We start from the raw sequence: 23,315 nt of genomic DNA on the forward strand, positions 1-23,315 counted from the left end.
GAATGAGCGGATATCTGGGCAGAGACTCCGTCTTCTTTTCGCCATACATTGTTGGAGTCAGATTGGCGTGGGAAAGGAAGCACACAGCTTATTGAGGCGCTTTGCGTCACTTCTGCCTCCGTCCTCACTGCATTTTGCGCCCTAGGCAAATGTCTATGCCAGGAGACGCCCCTGCTTTGGGTCCACGGGACATTTTGGCTAATCCCTATTTACGGCTATCTTCATATGAATGCAGGTCAATTAAAAAAGCTAATTGGGATTTCCTCCTCTTTGCCACTCCAACTTTTTGCCTCCAGGCAACCAAGGCCTCACTTGAACTGGTCAAACCAGACTCAAACCAGACTCAAACCAGACTCTAAATTATTGTCCCTCACCTACAGATGCATTCATCACATTTTTGCTGTAGTTAAGTTCCTTTTTATTCTACGTGTTGCCTTGTTGCCTGTTTTATTTTGACACTCACACTTTGTCGTATTTCCTGATCCTCCTGTGTTCTCCACTCCTGCTCTTATGTGTCACACCAGTGTCTCAATGTCTCCCCTCCTCTTCAAGTATTTAGTCTGGGAGTTTATCTTAGTTTTGTAAGTTTGTCTTGACACCTTTAAGTTCAGCAGCCCTTATGTATGACCTTGGATCCTCTGAGTTATTTTTGCCTTCTGCCTGATTTTGATATTTCTGCTAATTCAGATGTTTTAGTCGGAATCAATTTGTGTGAATTCTGAGTCTTTAGCCCCTGACCACTGTTATATATTCACAAGGGGCGGCTGTGGATCAGGCGAAAGAGCGGGTTGGCCACTAACCAGAAGGTCAGCGGTTTAATCCCAGTCTCCCCATTCCACGTGCCGCAAGCCACAACGCAAACTTGCCGTGTGTCTTAGGCTCTCTCACACCTTCACACTCCAACCAAATCGAACAAAATCTGAAATGAGGGAATATCATCTGGAAGAATTCTGGCCTGGTCATTCCTCCAGCGGCCAAATAACTAACTTAAACACATACTTTGGGTTCTTCCTTAAATGTATCACCTTTGCAATATGTCTTGATGCACACACGCTTAAAACAGACAGTCTCCAGTTGCTGCTTCTGCTCAGTCCAGTTATCCACAGTTTTTTTTTCTTTTCTTAAATTTCATGCATTAACATTACGTAAGCACTTATGCAGTGCACACATGTGGTCATGGTTTATCTGTATGTTATGAGTGGAATGCAGCAGAGCAGAAGCATGAATGAGTCCTATGTTCGGTTCACGAAGACAGATGGTCATGCTGGTTTAAAATGGAGGCTCAGGTCACTGTGTGTGCAGCAGTCAGCAGTAACAGTCTGACCAGACTTTCTCAACTCCCTCATGTCCCCACTTGAGATTTCGTAACAGTTGCATTATAACTGTTTCACGAGATGTCTGATTGGCAGCGGAGAGAGAAAGCTGCACACGTAGAACTAACCAAGTCCTTTGTATAATGTGGATTCAGATCCCTGTCGTCTCTCCTGTTAAAATTAGTTCAAGTATTGTTCACCCTGATAAACTGCAAAATGCACAGTACATCGTGCCTTCACAAACCCCCCGTTTGGATTATTGCAATTCCCTCCTCAGCTGCCTGAGCCAACTGTTAAAAATGACGCCTCATCCTAAAGCTGTCATCCAGACCTCTCAACCAATCTGCTAAAAGAGAGCATGTTACTCCAATTTTGTGTTCTCTTAATTGGCTTCCTCTTATATTTTAGGATTAAATTACTGAAATTTAAGACCCATTGTGGACTTGCAACTTAGTTGATTTCAGATCTTTTAACAGCCCTGCTGGTCATTCCACAGTCCAGGCTGGGGACCAGAGGAGAGCCGGCCTTTACAGTCAGAACAATCTCCCTGAGGAGAGACTCCTTCTCCTCTATCAAATTTCTTATTTAACCTTTTTGTTCTAATGCTGTACAATTTTCTAAATGTTTTTTTAACTTTTTCCTGTTGTTTGCCTTAAAGTTTTCATTTCTAACTTGCAAAGCACCATTTAACTGTGTTTTGAAAGCTGCTACATACATTTTATATATTTTATATCTATACATCAAACTAGGTCATTATTAAAACTAACGTTGGTTGACTCTCCACTTGTTTCTCTCCCTGATTAGGTCTTGGACTGTGCAGACTCAGCCTGGATCCGATCTGACCTTTGCTCTCTTTCCATCTGTCTGGGTGAAATCTTTTGGAGACTTGGTTTGCATCACGATGTTCTGCAGATATGATTGTGACAAACCTCTTCTTACAACAGTGCTCAACAACACAACAGTAGACTGCACCCAGAAGGGAAGGAAATAAGGAATGAAGGATTTGCCTCCTTGTCCGTGTTGTCCTGTTGTTACTTGTCATCATATCTGTTTATGGTTTTTGCCCAAATTCTTTAGAAACCCTGATATTAAATCTGTTTTAAGGGTGACAATAACATACTCATAAGTTCTTGAAATGTCTCACGTTCAAAGCATTCACCTTCTCCATAATTAGATCCACATAAGAGCCATAGATTGTATCAGTCAATGCATTTTGAAGATGAAAGAAATCTTCCTGTGAGATCGAAAGGAGTGAGCTTGCCATATTTCTGTAATCTGCTTCACATCTCAACTGGAGGTTATAGACAGTAGCCTGTAGCATAACACACCTGAATTTCTGACAAAATACTGCCTGTCAAGATGCATTCTGGGTGAAGTGGGTGCTGTGAGAGATTTATCAAAACAGGTAACATCTCTGGGTCTGTTGCTTCAAAATGTTCTGCGTTTCAAGTGTATCTATTGATTCTGACAGAGTTATAGGATTACAATGCAAATACCAGGGGAGAATTCTTCAGAGGTTCAGTGTGTGGGATTTAGTGACATCTAGTGGTAAAGCTGCAAATCAGAAGTAAGCTGAAACAGCTCACCTCACTCTCCTCTTCCATTTGTGTGACCTTCAGGTGACGTAGTAATGTTTATCCATTCAGGGCTACTGTAGAAACATGGGGGTGCAACATGGCAGCCTGCATTGAATAGCTCCTACTCAGAGGATAACACAGGCTCAGTGTAAGTACATCATAACACACCAATTCTTAGATTCAGGTGATTCTACAATAATAACCTTTATTTTCCAACTGACAGGTTCTCATCTTACTACACAACGGACCTTTAAAGAAACTCAAAATAATACATTTAAAAACAGAGTGGATATTTATTTATTTTCCCTTCCAGTTTTTAAATGAGTGCTTAAGTCTTTAACAGGGGAAAATGCATGCAAACACAACTTCTTTCTGTTCACACTGTCTACGTGGATCTACCTCTGTCTCTGCATATGACCCGGGACACTGCAGACCTTCTCTCTGCTGCAGGTCAGGCTGCTATTCTGAGCTTCACCCCTGCTGAAACATAAAAAGGATGTTGTCTCAGCTTTGTTTTCCCTCAGCTCCGGGAGAGGAGGCTCCTGGTGGTTTCACCTGTGGTGGTATCAGGGCGGCAGCACAAGAAGAGCGTATGCACATCCGTGTACCATCGAATGAAAACATTGCAACACAAATGTACAAGTCCGACTGAGCTCCCCCTGCCGCAGCGTCTCACACGCACCGCCACTAAATTCAGAAAACAAGCAAAGCAATGAAACGAAATTCTTTACAGCTTGTAAAGTCAGTAGCCGGTAAAAATAGACCCAACCTAAATATCAGACCCAGCTTTTGACTGATAATTAAACTCACTAGTCAAAAGTTCATAAACTGAAATTGATAATTGACACTTTAATGATGCATTCTGCAGATGCAGTCTGCAAAGCATTCTCATTGTAGAAACCTTTTGTGAAATACATGGCTTCAGGAAGTATTCAGGCCCCTTCACAATGTAATGTGTTGCTGATTGTTTCTTTGTGGTTCTCCGAAAGCAGGAAATTCCTACAAAAAAAAACTTGGACCAGAGGCCACGTGACCAGGGCTTGTGGGGGACGGTTCACCTTTCAGCACGACGGTGACCCCGAGTGCCCAGCCAAGAGTGGAGTAGTTTGGGGTCAAGTCTCTGGAGTGGCCCAGTCGAAGCCCCAGACAAGATAATTGGATAGATTAGAAGAAGTCTGATCAGTTACCCCCCGTCCATTCAAACCAAGCCTGAGAGGATCTGTCAGGAAGAATCTGAGAAACTGCCCTCCCCCAGGTCTGCAAAGCTTGTAAAAAGAAAATATCCTTGACTAATCCAACAAGCCAAACAGACAAAGATCTCACACAATTAAAAACAGATCACAGGCAGCACACAACTACAATAAACTCAGGGCAAGTTAAACTTGAGATCAGGTCTCCTGTGGTAAAACATCTGAGCTACTTTCAGCTGTGGACAAATTACATTACATTACATGTCATTTAGCTGACGCTTTTATCCAAAGCGACTTACATTTTTAGAACACTCATCATTATGAGGGGCCATCTAGGGGTTCAGTATCTTGCCAAGGACACTTAGGCATGCAGATGGGATAGAGTGGGATTCGAACCGGCAACCTTCTTGTTGCAGAGCACCCGCTCTATCCCCTAGGCCACGCTCTCCCCTACAAATGGTTTGTTTCTAATAGGTGTAGATATGCAGAAAGTAAAAAAAGAGGACAGAGACACGTCTCATACACAGACCTGAGAATAGAGAATACAAATGCAGGTTTAGTGGAGGAATCTGTCCCAGAATGTGGATAAATGATGTGACACAGCGGGGGGGTGACATGGAGGTTCAGTGGTGTGTGTTTCTCCACCTCACACCCTTTAGGCTCGTCTCCCCGGTGGCTCACGCCGTGTTGATTTAAGCTGTTCCTTCTACATCTGGCTATTTAAGAAGCGTTCAAAGTAATTTGGGGTGAGAGGATGAAAAATGAAAACCAGCCGCGGGGATCCTGGTTCGTGTCTGATTGTATTCCCCCACAGCCTCTCACCCACAAGTCATGTCTAATATGTCTGTTTTCCTTTTGGGGGGTTTGTGTTATTCGTGTCCACGGGGAAGCAAGAATGTTTATCTGCAGATTTACTGGCTTTCTTTCACCAAGTCATCACACTGACTTGTAATATTGTATTTCCTCTCAATGCTGATTCTACAGTTGCATTAATCTGCTCAATTGTGTCAATTTAATAGGATCAACTTTATGAAAAGATCAGTTTCAACTTGTATTCGTGATTATATGACACCCTCTAGTGGAAATAGGAAAATAACAGGGAAATGTGGACTGGTTTCGTGAACTACTTGTCTTGCCTTCTTCACATATTTTCATGTTAAGCACAGGCACGTGCACAGATAGACCCCTAGTGGTGCTCAAGCACTGGCTCTTCATTCATCAATATTTAAGAATAAAAATTACTATCTCTGTCATCAATTGATGATTGCTGGTTGTACATCAAATTACCCTTGAAGGATATTAAAGATTTTCTTTTATGGACAACTTTGGTTACTCTCAAGCTGCACAAACCAAGCTAGAGCAGCAGAGCAACCCAGCAGCCAGCAGGGGGCAGCCTCAGGACATCACAGCAGTCTGTGATTCTGGTAAGGCTTCTGAAGACAAGGTTGGAAAAGTACTGGGTTATTCTCCAACAATAGTTTTGTTAAGTATGTTGAATCATCCAGTATCTAAAAGCCAAAAATATAAAAGTAACTTTTAAGTAAGGCTGTCAAGTATATGTAGTAAAGTAAAAAATATTTTCTCTGAAGTTTTAGTGATAATTTGTCAATAATATTAAATTGCTTAATTCCTCATGGCAATCTTCTGGTCGTGTGGCCTAGTGGGCAAGGCGTTAGTCCTCCAACAAGAGAGACCCAGGTATGAATCCCACTCTTTCCCATCTTCTAGCAAGCAACATAATGAATTCATAAAATTGGCTAAATTAGCTGCTAAATGTATAACATTAATTAAATATAACAGTAAAACATTTAATTAAAAAAATATATATATTTTGGTTCAACATCATTTAAAAAAAATTATCGACTACAAAATGTTTTAATAATATTGAATAAATCTTCACGGTCAAAATTAAACTTTCACTGGTGCTTGGATGGCTATACATGGTCTGATGTTGAGCAATTCCCCAGAAATAGGATCCAAAGTGTGTCATCCACAAAATGTAATGAAGCCTGATCTGCAGTCTTGGAAGATGAAAGACTTACAAGAAAGAAAAACTCCCCTTGGAAGGATCTTGGTGAAGGTTACAAATAGGACAATTAAGTTAAAAGGATTATATTTTTGTAATACTCCATTAAGAAGGAACCATATAGGCAGCTCATTACTTATCCAAAAGTGACAAGTAGAAAACTCATAACCTGAAATGCAGAAGTCCACAATCATCTAATCATTTCCAGTTGAAAATTAATATACACTCTGAAATGAAAAAAGCAAAGAAAATATTAGGGAAAACACTGAGGTGCATAGAGAGGGAATGACTGGATACTGACCAGATCATCCACTGGTTTTATTAATGCAACAACCAGCTTCTCATCTCATTTCTTCAGTATTGAGCTGGAGGTAAAGAAGAACCATGTGCAATTAATCCATTTTCACTGGGTGACACTACCTGTCATTTGGAGAAGTTTATGCAGCAGTATGATGCCAATGAGATACAATATGTGACACTAGAACCAGGTTTTCAAAGGTTTAGTTGTGACGTAACATTGACTTCAAAGAGCCGAAATGGATACATGACCCAAGAAATTCTTGTAACTACCTTATGCAGTGTACTCGTTGGAAATTTCAAACAGATGCTTCAGTGCATCACACAACTTCTGAGTTGAGATTAGTTTTGATAAATATGAGCAAATATGCTCTGAAGGGCATTTGTTTTATTAGCAACACAAATATATGAACAATCTTTAACTGTTTAAAGATTGTCGGCTATTTCAACCTGTGAATTTAACCCTGTCATTATAATAAACCAAACAGAAGGACAAGAAAACTAAACTTTATGAACAAAATCTAAAAACAGATTTTAGTTACAGAAAACTTGTGCTGCAACACCACAATTCAGTTAATTTGAGATTTTAATCACAGTTCAAGGGGATGTACTACCATGATCTGATAATCACACTAATTAAACGCTATGTACAAAAATGCAGTGATTGAAATATAAAAAAGTAAGCTTGGATAATCAGAGTGAGTCATTTAATTTAAAAACATTTTCTTCAGCAGGGAGATCTTATCGTCCATTTGTTTTAAAAAGACAAAAATGTCTAAATGAGACCTAAGCTCTGAACTGCAACAAAAATTCATTTAATGAGAACGAAAAGCTTTCAAAATGTTCAAAATGTAAACTGGGATAAACATGGGAAACTGCTGATGTCCATCGATTTACGTGTCTATTAAACATCTGCACTGAAAATGTAGCTTTGATGTGAACAAACAAGGTAGGATGGACTAAACCATAAATACAAGGCAGAAAATCACTAAGTCACAAAAAAACAGAACCAACACGAAAGATAAAGGTTTCCATCAAATGGGGATTGGAATTGTGACAAAAAAAAAAAGAGCAAAGAAATCACGTTTAAGACAAAACATTTACAAAAACAAGATGGCCACGTCCTCCATGACGTGACTTCATGAAAGAGTCCAACTAGCGTCTTCAGATAGACACACATCAGTAGCGTCGACCAAAAGCTCCACCCTGCAGCCCGCCGCCCTGCATCAGCTGGTTCTGTCGGTTCAGAGCTCCAGAGAGAGACTGAGATGTTCCTGTGTTGATGTAACCTCCACGGCTGGTGAGACAAAACAGAGGCAAAGATCAACAACGGTCTAGCAATTCGAATTGGCCAAGTCGGTGATGCCTTCAAAGACAAACAAGCTCATATCACAAGAGATGTTCCAATACCAGCATCCGCGATAGTGCCTAAAATGTCAGGGCGGGAATTGCAGTGTACGTGAATCTATGCATGGATCTGTTACCACGTCTTTAAAGTATATTAGTTTCAGCCAGATAAAACTGCAGTTTTCTTTTCCCGAAAATCGCTTCTTCTTCATTGCTTCAAAACAACAGTAGCGCTGTTCGGCCACTGGTAAATGCTGCCAGTATCGGCCAAATAAGCCAAGACCTGGGATCAGACTTGGTACCAGGAAGGGAAAAATGTTATTGGAACATCTCGTATATCAACAATGAGTGGGCGGATATTCACTACGCACCCTGCAATCCCTCCACGTGCAATGTGGCTCTGGCCTGGAATAGCACCGTCTCTACCTGGAATTGAAAGCAAAACATCAGGACCACAGCAGTAAAACATGTAGACGGTCACTAAGCACAATACAATCTATGCATAATTTTTCTGCATTCATATGCACATTCAATCCAAGTGGACTTTAAATGTAAATCACAATATTACAAAGCACAGAGCCGTCAGTGTATAGAGCTGTATCTTCATTAGAGACACAATATAGCACAAGCATTTCCTACTTTGCCATGTTCTGTCTCCTTCCATCTTCCGTCCAGATTCCCAGTCTCGACCTCCTTCCCTAAAAAAAAAAAAGAATAACACATCTTTAAAAAAATGTTGCACTCTATCAGTAAACATGTCTACATCTGCCTCTTTAATATGGCTTAAACTGAAGAAGGGCAGCTCACCTGGGGTTCATGCGCTTGTCGTATCCTCCTCCAGTCCAGGGCTCTCGACCCTCTCTTCCATGTCTTTCTGACCTGTCTGAGAAGTTCTGTAAGAGATGAGGCAGAATTCGAGGTGTCAAAGATTCATGTTTTACTGTTGTTCGAGTAGCTGCACATCACTGATGCTCGTGTCAGTTAAATGCCAAGCTGCTGACAGCTTCTCTTACCGGACCATCTCGGTCTGCACCTACACCACGGGTGTTATCTCGCCTATCAAGCATCACGTCATCCTGGTATCGGCCGCGGTCTCGGTGGTCAAAGTCCTGGTAACGTTCCGGTCGTCCAAAGTCCGAGCGGCCGCCTCGGTCATCCAAGGCGATGCGCTTCTCAGGCCAATCGTCTTTCCTGAAATATAGAAGAAAAATATATCAGTGTCATCTAGAGATTAAGGAGTGAGTGATATAAAAGTCAGTTAAAGCAATAAGTTCCTTTGTCAATAACACGCGGCAGCATCACAAAACCACCCTGTCAGTTATTATTTACCTGTTGTCCATGTCATACGGCCTCTTAACAGGGCGTCGGTCCTGCTCATAACGCAACTGGTCCTGCTGCCGTTTCAGCTCCTCCCGCTCCCTGAGGATCCTTTCCTGCTCACGCCGCCGCTCGTATTCTATACGAAGCCTTTCGCGCTCCAGGAACTGACGCTCCATCCGGTCTGCATCAAGGCGCTGCCTCTCAGTCTGGGAATAAGATATTCTTCATTACTATCAGCAGCTCTTACATCATATATGCATTAAAGAACTACATCTGGGAGAATATAAATTTTGACAAATTGGAAATATTAAATCTTTAACTTTATAATTGTAAAAAAAAAAGTGTATCTTTTTTAAAACTAAGATTCAAATCCAAAGAGTATATAATGCAAGACATTTGGGAAAGATCACAGCTACGCAGTGTGAGAAATATTTTTTTTCGTTACCTCCAGCCAGTGTCTCTTCCGCAGCAGGTGTTTTCTCTCCTCTCTCTCCCTGAACAGACGGATTCGCTCACGCTCACGATCCGGGCGGTTGTCACGATCACGGTCACTGAAAGTCAACAGCGAAGAATAATTTCTGTTAGGTGAGTAACTAGAATAGTAACTATGGATAAAGTCCAGTAAAGAATCAGACTGATCAAAGCTAACTCCCTTTTTCTGTAAATAGCATCCATTTTATTCTACAGAAGAAAAAAAAGCCACTTATGTAAAAGACAATATTTCACAGGGGCAACCACAAAATACAAATTTTCAAGAAGTAAAACAAAAATCCTTCCTAAATTTTGATTAACCAGATTAAAGTAGAAAACGTTTCTAGCTCCTTACGTGACTCTGCGTCTCTCCACCTCCCGGACATCCCTCTCCCGCTGTCTCTGCCGCTCCCTCTCCCGCTGCTCCTTGATCTGGTCAAATGACAGGATGTCTTTCTTTTCTTTACTGGGGGACTTACGGTCACGACTCTTTGAGCTCTGGAGAAAGACGAGAGGGAAACAGAGGATGGAAAAAAAAAATAAGTTGAAGGCTTATTACAAAAGCCCACAGTTACATATTGTATATTACACTAAGCCGCCAATCTGTGGTGAATCAGGTGTAGCAGTTTGGGTTTATATTTTCACTTACTCGCTCTTTGCTTTTGGTTTTGACACTGATGACGGGTTCTCCCTTGGACTTGTCCATAACTACAGTCCTTTCATTTCGCCCTGTGAAAAACAAATATTTTCACAGGGTTAATATCATTCAGAATAAATTAAGACAAAAATTCATGGTTTTGAGAGGCAACTTTTTCCAGCCTCAACTTGTCTCACCTTTGCCATCTTTTCCTTCTCCCTCAGATTTCTCATCCTTTCCATCAGACCTACAAAATATGTTTACAGTGTAAGCTCCTATCACTGTTACAATGACAAACATTCTAAAAACAACAATCTGGAGTTCAGTGACTGGTTTACTTTTTTCAATACAGTTGACAGCACTTCCACTCATGATTTATAAAAGCTCAGGAACTCTTAACTGCTAACGTTACAGCAGGGTAGGGTTGGGCGATATAACTTTAAATCAATATCATGATTATTTCAAACTTTTACCTCAATTACGATTAATAAAAAGATTATTTTATGTGCGCGTAAAGGGTTGGACTTTTTTTTGTCTCCAATGTGTTTTAATACGTGTCTGAAACTCAAAAGCGAATCAAACAAACACAAAGTAAACATCAGTACTGTTTAGATAAGGGTTGGGCTGCTGGACGATGTCACCTGAAGCTAAAGAAGTAGGCACCGAAGATATTTGAAGTATTGCATCATAATGCTGCAGGGTCATTTTTAGTGTCAGACTGTTGTGAAGGCCTTACTTGGAGTCGGTGGAGTGTCTCCTCTCTTTCTTGACATCATTCTTGTCTGCTGGCTTTTTCCCCGCTGGCTCATTTTTAGCCTTCAGTGTTTAAACAGAAACATGTTTGATCATAAGAGTCAAATCGACAGGTTCAATTTCACACACTGATCCAACCAAACAATGAAAAACGAACTATAATGACCACCTTACCAAGTATCAGATTAATGGTAAACACTTTAATATGTTCAAATTAAATAAATAAATAAAGGAAACTTGTGTTCTGATATTAGCTGTCCCAAATATAATTATGTATCTTATTCTTTTTGTTTAACCAAAAGTTTATTGTTGTTAATATATATTTTATAACAGTAACTTTGTATTGTCCTCTTTTCTATCATTGATCGCTTTGTGAGGCATTAGTCTGTAGAATGGGATAAATGATCTATGCAGCTCATCTGGACGGGACTTGAGTTATTAGAAAAACAGCTGCAAAAGCAAACGTTCTGCCTCAACACTCACCCGCTCCACAGAGATCATCTTTCCATGCAACTCATTTCTGTGAAGGTGGCTGATACACGTGGTGGCCTCCTCTGTGGTGGACATGGTGACGAAGCCATAGCAGCGAGCCCCGGGGCTTTTGGCGTTGGTCACCACCTTAGCTCCAACAACCTTCAAGGTGGAGAGATATGAGAGGGAATGCAATGACAGAGGAGGACGAGGTGAACACATTTTAATTTACATACAGGTCATTTACAAATTCAAACCCTGGTGACAATGGTTAGATAACTAACCTTGCCATATTTGCTGAATAGGGTCTTCAGATCCGTTGCTCTGGTAGTGGAAGAGAGACCGCTGACCCACAGATTTCTACCGCTGCTTGCTGTAGCACCACTTCCAGCAGCTGCACATATACACAGTTAGTCAATATGCACATGTTCAAATATGAAAGACCAGAATAAGAAAGAAACTCCTTGACTCACTCACTCACTCACCATTTTCCTCTTTTGACTCGGTCTTACCATCTTTTTCCTCAGAGCTAAAGACAAAGAAAAAAAACATGAAAATGCAGGACATGAGGACATCTGGGATCTCCTCAAACAAATGTAATGTGTTTAATGATTTATAAAAATTGACAGTGATCAGCCCATTATGTACCTTAGTGCTTGCTTTAGTAGTGAATAAATATACCTTATGACAATCCCAATTCATTGCGCCTAGAGGGTAATAAAGTGGTAACAGGGTGCACAGAGCTCGAGGCACGACAAATGAAAACAAGACAAAAGACAAAATGCAAAGAACATTTTACCTCCAAAAGATCATCCAATTGTTTCTAGCACAAAGGAGCCAATGCAACAGAGATAGCCATTTTGGTTTCTAGTAGACAGAAAGCAACAAACCTCTTTTTCTGATCATCGCCCTCTACAGAAGAGGACTCTTTCACTGTCGAGGCTGAGTCCGCAGCTGCTTTCTCTTCTTCTGTCTTCTCATCCTCCTCACCCTTCTTAGACCCAATTTCTGAATCAACAGTTTCACCCAGAGCGCCCTGTTCGCTTACACTAACAGCCTGCGTGCTTTTGTTTTCAGCGTCCATGGTCTCTTCTGGGACATTAAGGGCGTCCCCAACCTCTTTGGTGTCAGCCTCCACAACATCTCGGTCGCTCTCCACATCTCCAGGGGCGGCTTTGTCGGACTTGGAACCAGTATCGGACACACTGTCTTCCCCTCCGGTGGTGGCGGCTTGCTCATCTTCAGGGCTCGTCTCGTCGCTCTGGTGGCGATCTTCGATAAGCGGCTCAGATAAACAAGACCCGGCTACTTTGTCATTTTCTACGGATTTAACAGGAATAGAATGGCACAGAGTTTAATCACTTCTGAAACACAGCAATGGTTAACGAGGAACTGGCAAGGCCTGGATTAGGAACGTCATGACCATTCTCCTGTGCTCTTAGAACTATGTATTAAAACCATGGTGTAGACCCTGACGAGAGACTGGAGGAGAACCCAAAGGCTGGGGGACAACCAAGCAACTAGTGCGGCTAACACTCAAGTTGAACCACTTCACTTTGTTCACCTGATCCAAAGCAGACAAAGAGTTCAGTGCTGAGGGGGAGCCACAAGATCAGCAGTGCAGAGATAGAGGCTCAATGTAGTCCATCTTCTTTCAGCCTTTGACTTTCCATGTGTCCATTCATATTAACCAGAACATCCGCTCAAGTCCAGCATATTCACATCCAGCTGATTTCTGAGTCAGTGTCTTTAAAAAGATGCAAAAGCCGATGAGTCTTGATGAATCTTCTTAGTCTTGGTCTTCATGTGGCAACCTAGAAACACTGCATTCACCTGCAAGAGCTCAAACCTCCCCGACCATGAAATGTAATTGCTGTCAATGTGCATCAACTTGTTAACCACCGATCTTTTACTAATTTAAGAACATCACTGGTAACTTGACCAATATCGTAGTGAAATTATAAATTATGGATAATCAATTTCAGCACAAAGCCAGCAACTTCCTTTGGGCTTCCAGTCTCTCTTCCTAATCTAAGTGTTTGCATTCCAAGCTCAACACTTTGCAAAGATGTCTCCATCTTTTCCTCAACCACTCTCTAAAGTACCTGCGTCTTCTTTCGCGTCGTCTGCATCTGGAGCCTGAGACAAAAAAAAAAGAAGTCTATATTAAACTTACTGTTTATGACACTTAGTTCTACTATATCACAAGTTTCAAATTATGAAAGAACATACCATATTGATTGATGCGCTTGTCATATGGTCATCCTTGTCCAACACCTCAGACTCGTCCATCTGCTAAATTTCACACAAGCACAGCAAAATTAAAACTTTCTCATCAATAAAATAAAAACGAGTTGATGAGTTGTTCATCTCGTTTTACCTCCGGAGCTTTCGCTTCATCTTCTGACTCCAAAGCTTGGGTGTCAGTTTGTTCATTCATCACTTCATCATCATCATCTCCCTGCAAATATTCCGCTTCATTCTCGTCATCCTCAGCCGGTATTCCATTGTCGTTCTCCGTCTCATCCAGCACGCTCATGTCGAGAATGTCCATCTCCTGCATGTTCTCTTGATCATCTTGTGAATCCTCCTGACAAAGAAAATGGGACTTTGTTAGAAACAATGTGAAATCATTACTGAGAGCCTCACAACTCTACAGTTTCTAAAGAGTGGTACTCATAGTGCAAACACTTACATGTCCGTCATGAGCGTCCTCCTCGACAGGGCTGTCCTCTGGTTCATCATTCTCTGGTCTTGTGTCTACAAACAAAATATTTTAGTCTAAGCCAAGTCTTCATCTGGTGTCTTACAGGTCAGGGTTTCTGATAGGGCAGGACAATGTGCCTTAAAATGTTATATTTGTATGTATTTATTTAACGTTGTTAGGAATAATTATCAATTTGACTGTCATATTTTTGTTTCTCTTAAAGTCTCAGTTATGCTCCGGAGTGAACGCTGTGTTTTTAACTCTTCCTTCTGGACAGAGAACGACAAGCATTTGATAAAAAGCTAAATGTTTCACAGATCTGAGGTGGATCAATTAAGTGTTACTCCTCCGCACTGTGATTATGCTTCACAGGGTAATACATAGATATATTGAGCCTTTCCCAAATTGCAAGATAGTAAAATTATACAGCATTCATTGTGGCTACTGTTTTATTGCCCAGCCCTAAACAAAAAATATCACTTAAGGTCAAAGTTAATTGCATTTGCAGAATTGTTGAAAGATAAGAATACTACAATTGTCTAAGTGGAATTAAAGGAAATTGTCTAAAATCAAATAACTAGAGTACATTTGATTTTTGCTAAATACCATCTGTGGCTCATCTCTTTTTTAGTCTGATAATTTTGAGATAATCAGATTGATATTAATAGATTGTCCAGCCCTAGATTGGATATACATTTTCTAGCTGCAGCTCATCCATAGCCGTTTCTGCAGACATTTATTTTTTATCAAACACTGATCGCAGGCATTATTACATATTATTCAACAATTTCAGATATTAGCTGTTCAAATTTTGTGAAAGGGAAACTGGGAATGTTTCCATAAAATATGCATGATCTGCTCAATCCAGCAAGTGGCTCATATGTAAAGTAGATCGATATGACCATACACTAGCTAGTGTCACCGGAGCAACGTGCACGTGCAGGAAACACCAGGAGATCTGGCATCATGTTGCAGACAGAGGACTGTCCATGCACAGAGGCTTCTATGAGACGAGGGTCCCATTATGTTCACATTACTAACACAGCGTGAGACATGTTTGTGTAGCGTTTGCAGACTTCACCTCTGGCAGCTCGTTTGGGTGCAGCGTTGCTCTTCTTCGGTGCAGAATCTGGAACCACAGTGATCTCATCGGGATTTCCGCCCTCCTCCTCGATGGCCTGTTAATGGAGAGCAGCACTATTAATTCCGAAATGTAGTGTACTGATAAAGGAGAGTTTAAAACGGAAGCAGGGTCGATTGTCCATCACGCCATAAGAGCTCGAGCTTCTAGCAGCTTGGCGCAGACGTTAGCTAACAGCTAGCGTTAGCATACAGTTTGGGGTGAATGGCGCCCGTGTGTTAGCTTAGGGTTATACTGTTTAAACAGGGTACGGTAACAAAGCGGCCAAGTGCAGGTTATGGAGTTAACTGGGAGCACTGGTTGAACCGGGGAGCTGTCAGCGCACCTTCTTCAGACGCTCCGACAACACGCTCTTGACGCCCGTGGTGTCCTGGTTTCGCTTCTTCAGCTCGGCCTTCAGGTCGATGACTCGCAGCTCGGACAGTCTGCGAACCTCCGCGCCCTCCGGAACCTCCACGTCCGCCGCCGGGTCAGTCATGATGTCGTCCGTCAAGGGTTCGTGCTCAGCTTCAGGAACAAGGGTGAACTTTATGTGCTCAAACAGCCGCGGCTCCAGTGGAAACAGCAGAGGTTGAGAAACGACTGCAAAATGGAGGCCTAGGCCGAGCCGGTGACGTCACTGCGCAGGCGCAGTGCGGATGCGGCGCAGAGGAGCGGAGCACGCAGACATGCGTGAAAAGAAGTTTACTCATGAAATACACGATCAACTTATAACAGCAAGAACAACAGACAATTTTATCTGAGTAGTTTATTTTAATCATTAACTGGATCTGAACATAGATAACATATAGCCAACTCTATCCATCTATCTATCTTTATATCTTTATTTATTTAGATCTATCTATCTTTCTAAACAAGTCAAGAAAAGGGCTCAATGTATCTTGGAATACCTTGGAAGATCTTGAGAGTGAAAATCTAACTTTTTTGAGTTTTAAATAATAGAGAACTTAAATAATAGAGAACTCAATCCAGCGGTCGTTTGTTGGGGAACGGGTGAGCTTCCAATTGCGTACGATCAGTAGCATCACACTTTGCTTTGAAAAGGAAATACATGATAAACAAACTTTAAACAGCAAGAAAAATAAACATTTTTATCTGAGTTGTTTGTTTTTTATCATTTATCTTTACATGCGCATATATAAGTACCTCATCAAGCTTATTGTGAAACACTTTTCATCTGTGTTTTGAAAAGTTCTACATAAATAAAGTTGATTATAACTATAGACATGGGTAGTTAGTGATGATAACAAACCAACAGTTTTCTTTTACTTTGTAGAAGAGGTTTAATAAATGTTTCAAAATATAAAAAAAAACTGTGTTTTATTTCATCACCCTTATAAACACATACCAAACTGGATCTGGTATAATGCATCTATCTATTTTCTTTTTAAATGTAAAGATATGACCTGAGTCCAGGGTCAGGTTTCCCTGAGATATTCCCAAACTTTTGACTTTTCTCTTTGTTTACGTGTACTCTTTATTCTCAGGATGTAATGGTCAAATCAGGCCTAAAATTATTATTGCGAGTGAAATTGTCTCTTAATTGGTAGTTTGTGTCATTAACTTAGGCTGTGGGACAAGCTTTCGACAGCAACAAGAGGTTTGGGTTTGTTGCATAATTCAGGGCTGTCAGTCTCCTCTGGGATATTTGCACTCCTGGATGAAGTCAGAGAGTCAGTGGTGGAAGATTCTCTGCCATAATAAGTCCATGAATTAGAGGATGCTCCCTCAATGCCCTCAACGATGTTGAAGGAGTCGAGGCTGAAGGACGAGGACGTAGAGCAGGCACGTGGCGGTCGCGGTTCATGGAGGTTGAGTTTGGAGACCAGTGGTTTGCCAACTGTTACTGACTGCCTTTCCTGTACTTCGTCATCCATGTTGCAATAGGTGTAATGAAGACAGACAGTGAACGTGAGCTCCCTCTGTTTAGACATAAAAGAGAAGGGTGTGTTTTTAGCTTTAGACAAGGAAATATAAAAAGGGTTGAGAGGACCTGACGTCTACAAAAACACAAAGAAGTGTTGCTAGAAGTAGGTACAAAATATCATACTTAAATTTGACTCTTAGACTTTATCAATTCTTTTTCAAGATAAGCAGTCATTATATTGTTTTAAAATGATTCCCAGGGGCCTAGGAAGATTTCATTTATCCTAGGTCAGAAATAAGAAAAGTATTTATGAAAAGAACAACCAGTGTCTGACCTTCAGTCTCTGAAGGCTGCTGATGCGGGTGTAAAGACTGGGGACCTCTGGTGAAAGAAGGTCGTCCTTGACCAATAATAAACTACCAGCTTCAAGGAGAGTTTCCTGGTTAGCCGTCTTCAGATCGACATCCACATCCTGCCAAGCAAACACATTGTAAAGATCAGTAAGATCAGCAATAACTACTGATTTCCTGCTTAGACTATATTGAGAAACACTGAATGATTCCAGGTCCCATGCATGATGTGTGATGATGATCCAGAACCTTTGTGTTATATCTACATAAGTTATTTCAACCAACAAACCAAGGGGAAGTCAGTGAGCTGAGCAGAGCAGGAAACAATGTCTTTGGGCTGGTCCAATATCCGAGAGTAGATGACCATGATGTTGGAAAACTCTGCAGCAAACCCAAGCTGAACAGTCACCCCACAGTCAAACTGCAGGTACTTGCTCGGTGGCAGGACTACGAAGATATGCATTTGAATTAGGTTTTTTTTTTATTTCATGCCAACAAGAAATAAAATAAACAACAGATAAGGCAATATCTCTTGCTACATCTAAGAATTTTAGTAAACTTTTGTGTAAATTGTACCATGAGCGATGGCCCACTGCAGGTTGCGAGCTGAAAAGGATTCAGAGCATTCAGACGTTTGTATCTGGTCGGTGAGGGAGCGTCGTTCAGACAGATTGCTGCGCATCTCCAGAGCCTGCCTCCCTCGTGTAATCACACAGCGACCCATGTCTGAAAAGAGTTAAGAGGTTTTAATGCACAGTATATGGATTCATCTCAACAGCTAAAGACAAATTCAACACTTTTTTAGGGGAACAAGGTGCTGGGTTGAAGCCTTCCAAATAATAAAAAAAAAGAGTGTGGATTGTGTGGTTTAACATGACTGAGTGATATTTGTCCAGATCTGCAAACAGTTCCAAGTTTTTCAAGCATCTCTCTGGTTTTCACTGCGTTCATGCACCAAAAGAAACACTGAGCTATTAGACCTCTGCTTATTTTATGCTACGGCTTGGTAACCACCTGCACAAACGCTTTGCAACTGGAACATTCTAAAAGCTTTCGTTTACAGCAGACATTTAGACAGTCATAGCAGGAAACGCTCAGGTTGTTCTAATGATGGTAATGAAGGCTCTGCTCAGGAAATCAGGTCAGTGAGCCGAACATGCACAACAACTCTGAAAGTTAAAAGGTAAATCAGACCACGGTGAAAGACTCAGGGTGAATTACATGTATGTGAGGGGTTTGAATGCACAGACGGCTCACCCCGCTGTTAAATATAGCACAAAATATTATAAGATGACATTTATTAGATGCATTTCCATACTGGAGTTGAGTTGCACGTGATTTTGAATAATCCGTTCAAAACCAATGTCACATATGTGAAACGTACCTTAAAATAGAAAACAGCTAACTGATTGGCCAGTTGGTGCAAATCTGTGATGGGTCTGTTTAGCTCCACATACCTTCAGCGACTCTGTCCAGCATGACTGTGACCTTCTCATCTTCACAAACTCGCTTCTTGAGGAAGTTGATGAAGATGCCGTTGGACACGTCTTCCCTCTTCACTTCAAACGCCTCTGCATCTACACATCTAAACAAAGTCAAGTGTACATGAGTGGGACGTCACTGGTTAAAGTAGGAGTAGAGTGTCACATGTTTCAAATCTAGTATTAAATAAACACTGGCCTCAAACAGGGGGAGGGGATCAGCAACTTACGTGGCGTAACCAAAAACTATATTTGCTGTGACCTTCAGAGGTCCAGGTTGTACAATGACATCATCATGTGGGTTTCTGAAAGGAAATAACATTTTAAGCATAAAGAAGCACAGGTAGATGAAATGAAATCTGAAAGATAATCTGAAAATGAAATCTGAATCTGAATCTGAATCTGAATCTGAACCTGAAATCTGAAATCTGAAATTATGTAAAATAAAAAAAAAACAATACAATACAATCCTTGAAATGAATATTGGCACCTTCTGCGACACATGTCCAGCAGGAACACGTTGAGCCCAGTCTCTTTCTCCTGCATCCTGGTGAGGATGTTCTGCACACACAAGCAGTGCTCTGACGTGTTGGAGGCCGGAGCATCGATGGGAATCATGAAGCTGTTGCCGTAATTCTCATAACCATGACCAGCAAAGTAGAGTAAGCCTGGGTTAAGGAGGACAAAGAAGCGTTGTAAACATGGATGAGTGTCAATGTCAAAGAGAGTCAAGTTGTCAGATAATATTTGTAAGATAGTGACACAAAGCCTGTTTCAAACATATAATCCTGGTGGACGAGAGACAGACCATAGACTCCCTTGTCAAGCAGCAAGAGGAACTCCGTCACAGCGCTGTGCATCTCCTGCCAGTTGAGGTCAAGCAGTGAAACCACCTTGAAGTCCATTAGTCTGAGGAGGTTGGTCAACTCGTGCACGTCAGCAATGGGAGCACACAGCTGAGTGTGGTGGCGGTAGTTCATGTTGCCGATCAGCAGAGCGACTTTGTCTGTTGCTGTTGAGGGGGGAGACAGGACATCAATGAAGAGCCACTAACCTTCTAAATAATTAACACACTGTAACTATTATTAGTGATCTACAAAAGATGACAGCATTTGTTTGGACCAAATTCACCATGGAAATGTTTGGATGGCGGCGGGTGACTGGCCATTGGTTGGAGGTGATGTATTCCCGGTCCAGAGGTTGACCTGTTGATTTCCTTTGAGTCTGGCAACAGTGATATGGAAAATATATTTGGATTAAAAAGTCCCATATTGTTTGATATTATATAAGAATGTTTGGACTTGAATTTGGACTCTGAACCCACTACCAACTGCTTTGACTCACACGATGTAAAGCCACATGATACTGTTTTACATTTCACTGATGTGCTTACAAAGAAACAGGAATTAAAGTGATTAAACATTCCAGAGAATGACAGAGGAACTAAACTTTGACCCAAGTTCCTTTATTCACTGTGAAATATTCAGGTGGAAAAAAAATACACACCTAGTCCACGATCGCTTTCTACCCAGGATGCATCGGTAATGGAACTGGGGCCTGCAAAAGAAATGCAAAAGGTATTATGGTCATGTGTGAATACCTTTTTTCTCGTCTATAAATTTACACTCTGAATATGAAAAATGTCTCTTTGTCTCACCAATTGTGACTCCTGCTGTGTCGCTCCACATCTCATGATAAAAGTTGAACACTTTACATCTGTACTCTCCTCTGTGTGCTGTGGTCACACACGGGATCTGCAGGAAATGATACACGACATCAAATGTAACACAGTGTACTTCTACAGAAATGTCAATCTTCATTTAAAAATATATAAAAAAATAGTTGTCATGTTTACACTCATTCAACTTTCACAAGTAGTCTCTAGAATACAGATTAAAATCCAAAGGTTGTAAAGCTTTACTCCTTTTAATTCAATGTTTTCATCCTAACAGGTTTCAATCTGACATAATGACTGTTATATGCAGTGCACAGCAGACTCTGTGGACATACTTACTTTAAATGAACTTGTCTTGTGTTCTTGCATCCGAGCCCTGTTGTGGTACCACTCGTACTGGGCGGGCGGGCTGGCCTCTGCTTTGCACACCAGGAGCAGAGAGTCACCTTCAGACACCGTTTGGGCCTCAGGCTGGTGGATGATGCGCAGCCCACTCACTGAGCCCTGAAACAGACTGCTGCCACAGTCTGCAGACGATGAGATTCACCAGAACGATACATCGCACATCATGAGATGGAATGAAACAAGGGAAAAAAGGAGAATAGAAGGATCGGAGGAAGTGGGGTACCTGGACTGGAACCTGCAGAGGACACCAAGCGAACTCGAGCCCACTGGGAGAAGATGCACTTTTCTCTGTGGTTGACTCTGCAGATATAGTGACCCTGGTGGCCCGGGGCTAAAGGACACAGAATCAACTCTGGTGTGCACCCGGATTTATCCAAAACCTACAACAACAAAATTATCAGTGAGCTATTTCCTGACAATTGATAATATCCATCTACAGAGCAATTTATTTGTCTCACTAAAATTACATCAACGGGATGTAAAGGTGACAGATTTTTTCCAAAAAGTTACATAAATACAGAACTTATCAGGATCTATGTTGGACCAACCTCTTCTTTGCCCCTGAACCACTGGTAGCTGAGCCCAGGAGGACCAGCAGCTCTGCAGGTCAACACCACCCTGCCCCCCACTGTGGCCTGCTGACACTGTGGCTGCACTGTGATCTGAAACATCTCTGCCACTGCTACACTCACGCACACACACACACGCACACACACATGTAAATGTAACAGACACCACAGTTAAACCTTTCAGATTTCACAGCCATGACAAGTCAGACTCTCCCAGATGAGAAGTTGTCAGGGGCTAAAAAATGTACCTTCCTGATTTCCACCTCTGCAGATCACTGTGTATGGTGTTTATGACTCAATATATCAAGAGCTAAAGGTCTTCTACCCTGTAGTTATAACAGAAATTATACCCGGTCCCTGGATGTTTTTTAGTTGGAGTTGATTTTTATACATTTGCATATGTGTGGAACCACATCTCCTTCTTGACTACCTGTGCTGCCGAGGTACTGCACAGCTTCCTGGTGGTCCACCTTCCTCAGGCAGTGGAGCAAGAAGTCCAGGGTGCAGGAGCGATCGGCCAGCTGAGCCAAGAGGGTGCGAGCCGGGCTGCCTGCAGGGCTCAGCGCCTGGAGCGAGCAGCAGGTCAGCTGACTCTCACTGCAGAGGGGTCAGAGGTCACAGTTTTAACAAGGTGGTGGCACTCTTGTGGACCCCCAAGTTCTGTATCCGATCTCTATAAATTAGAGCTCGGATACAGAAATACAGTAGCCTATACTGTTTGAACTCCACATTGCTTTTTGAATGGTTTCTAATTGTTTGCCATCAATTTGTAACTTTTAACTTGTAAAGCCCCTTATATATAAATAAGGTGTATCATTGTTATTACTAATATAAAGGTGTATTAACTGTGGGACCATGTGTGGAGCTCTGCTTCCTCCGATGCCTTCGAGGGTCTCACCTGCAGCAGAACCGCGGCTCCTCGGACACAGCTCTGGCCAGCTGCCTCCATCCGCAGGTGGAGTTGTCCAACATCTTTGACAGTCTGTTCAGGACTTCTTCACTCATGTTCCCGACCACCATGTTCGTCTCTTCCATCTTCTTCTATATCAGCACTAACAAACGCAGCAGAAAAGCACGGGGGACATTTAACGCTGAAACTCTCGGCGCGGAGCCTTGCCTCGGTCCAGGGGGGGATTCTCCTCCGGGTGCAGTGGGCTTATTGTCGGGTGAGTCCCCCCTCGGTCGCCCACGCGGCTGGTTCAGTAACAGGGGTTCATCTTCTCGGGTTTCCCCCCTCGGTCCGCTATATGTTCGTGTGAGGCGCACACACACGAAAGTGAAACTACAAGTTGTCTTCGGTACAAGTAAGAACAGCGCAGCTCACCTCCACTTCCGGCATTAAAATGTTCATCCAGGTGAAAGAGAAAAGTTTGGACTCACCAGTCCAGTTGAGCAGAGGATCCGGTGAGTGCTGAGAAAAAGAGATGTCTGCTTTATATTACACACGGTGACACACTATTGTTCCCCACATTATCCACTTCTCTTCTCTCGGTTCCTCTTATTTGTCATCAATAACTCCGTCATTTGCATGAAGGGGTTGTCATAGCAACACCGTTTATTGCTTGAATTCATCCTTTCACTAAACGATTTAAACAATAATTCAGAACAAAGCTAAATCACTTATAAACTATCTGGTGTAGATTATAAGGGAGGAATACCACTGACTGACTCAGCGATGCTTCAGAACCTGTCCATAAGATCAAAATAAGTTATTTTCG

The 23,315-nt window shown here is 41.8% G+C and overlaps 2 protein-coding genes across 2 annotated transcripts; both read right to left on the minus strand.

Annotated features, from left to right (window-relative positions):
• Positions 1–6,894: 6,894 nt before the first annotated feature.
• On the minus strand, positions 6,895–15,859 carry safb (scaffold attachment factor B). The gene is made up of 21 exons (XM_062395303.1): positions 15,576–15,859; positions 15,191–15,287; positions 14,098–14,162; positions 13,783–13,992; positions 13,635–13,697; positions 13,508–13,541; positions 12,293–12,722; positions 11,888–11,931; positions 11,687–11,796; positions 11,415–11,564; positions 10,915–10,994; positions 10,376–10,425; positions 10,191–10,270; positions 9,897–10,039; positions 9,516–9,621; positions 9,080–9,276; positions 8,764–8,941; positions 8,558–8,643; positions 8,390–8,448; positions 8,122–8,176; positions 6,895–7,700 (listed from the first exon to the last, which is right to left on the minus strand). The coding sequence occupies exons 1-21, from the start codon at positions 15,726–15,728 to the stop codon at positions 7,583–7,585; spliced, it is 2,508 nt and encodes an 835-aa protein (XP_062251287.1). The 5' UTR covers positions 15,729–15,859; the 3' UTR covers positions 6,895–7,582.
• Positions 15,860–15,978: 119 nt separating this feature from the next.
• On the minus strand, positions 15,979–23,037 carry malt2 (MALT paracaspase 2). The gene is made up of 16 exons (XM_062395304.1): positions 22,496–23,037; positions 22,028–22,194; positions 21,577–21,710; positions 21,252–21,408; positions 20,963–21,150; positions 20,606–20,702; positions 20,455–20,505; positions 20,080–20,172; positions 19,757–19,960; positions 19,439–19,616; positions 19,179–19,253; positions 18,925–19,052; positions 18,044–18,193; positions 17,757–17,914; positions 17,452–17,589; positions 15,979–17,172 (listed from the first exon to the last, which is right to left on the minus strand). Exons 1-16 carry the CDS (start codon positions 22,630–22,632, stop codon positions 16,810–16,812), a joined length of 2,418 nt encoding a protein of 805 aa, XP_062251288.1. The 5' UTR covers positions 22,633–23,037; the 3' UTR covers positions 15,979–16,809.
• Between the last annotated feature and the right edge of the window lie 278 nt (positions 23,038–23,315).

This window comes from Platichthys flesus, chromosome 9 (genome assembly GCF_949316205.1).
Source record: "Platichthys flesus chromosome 9, fPlaFle2.1, whole genome shotgun sequence".
NCBI classification, from domain to species: Eukaryota; Metazoa; Chordata; class Actinopteri; order Pleuronectiformes; family Pleuronectidae; genus Platichthys; species Platichthys flesus.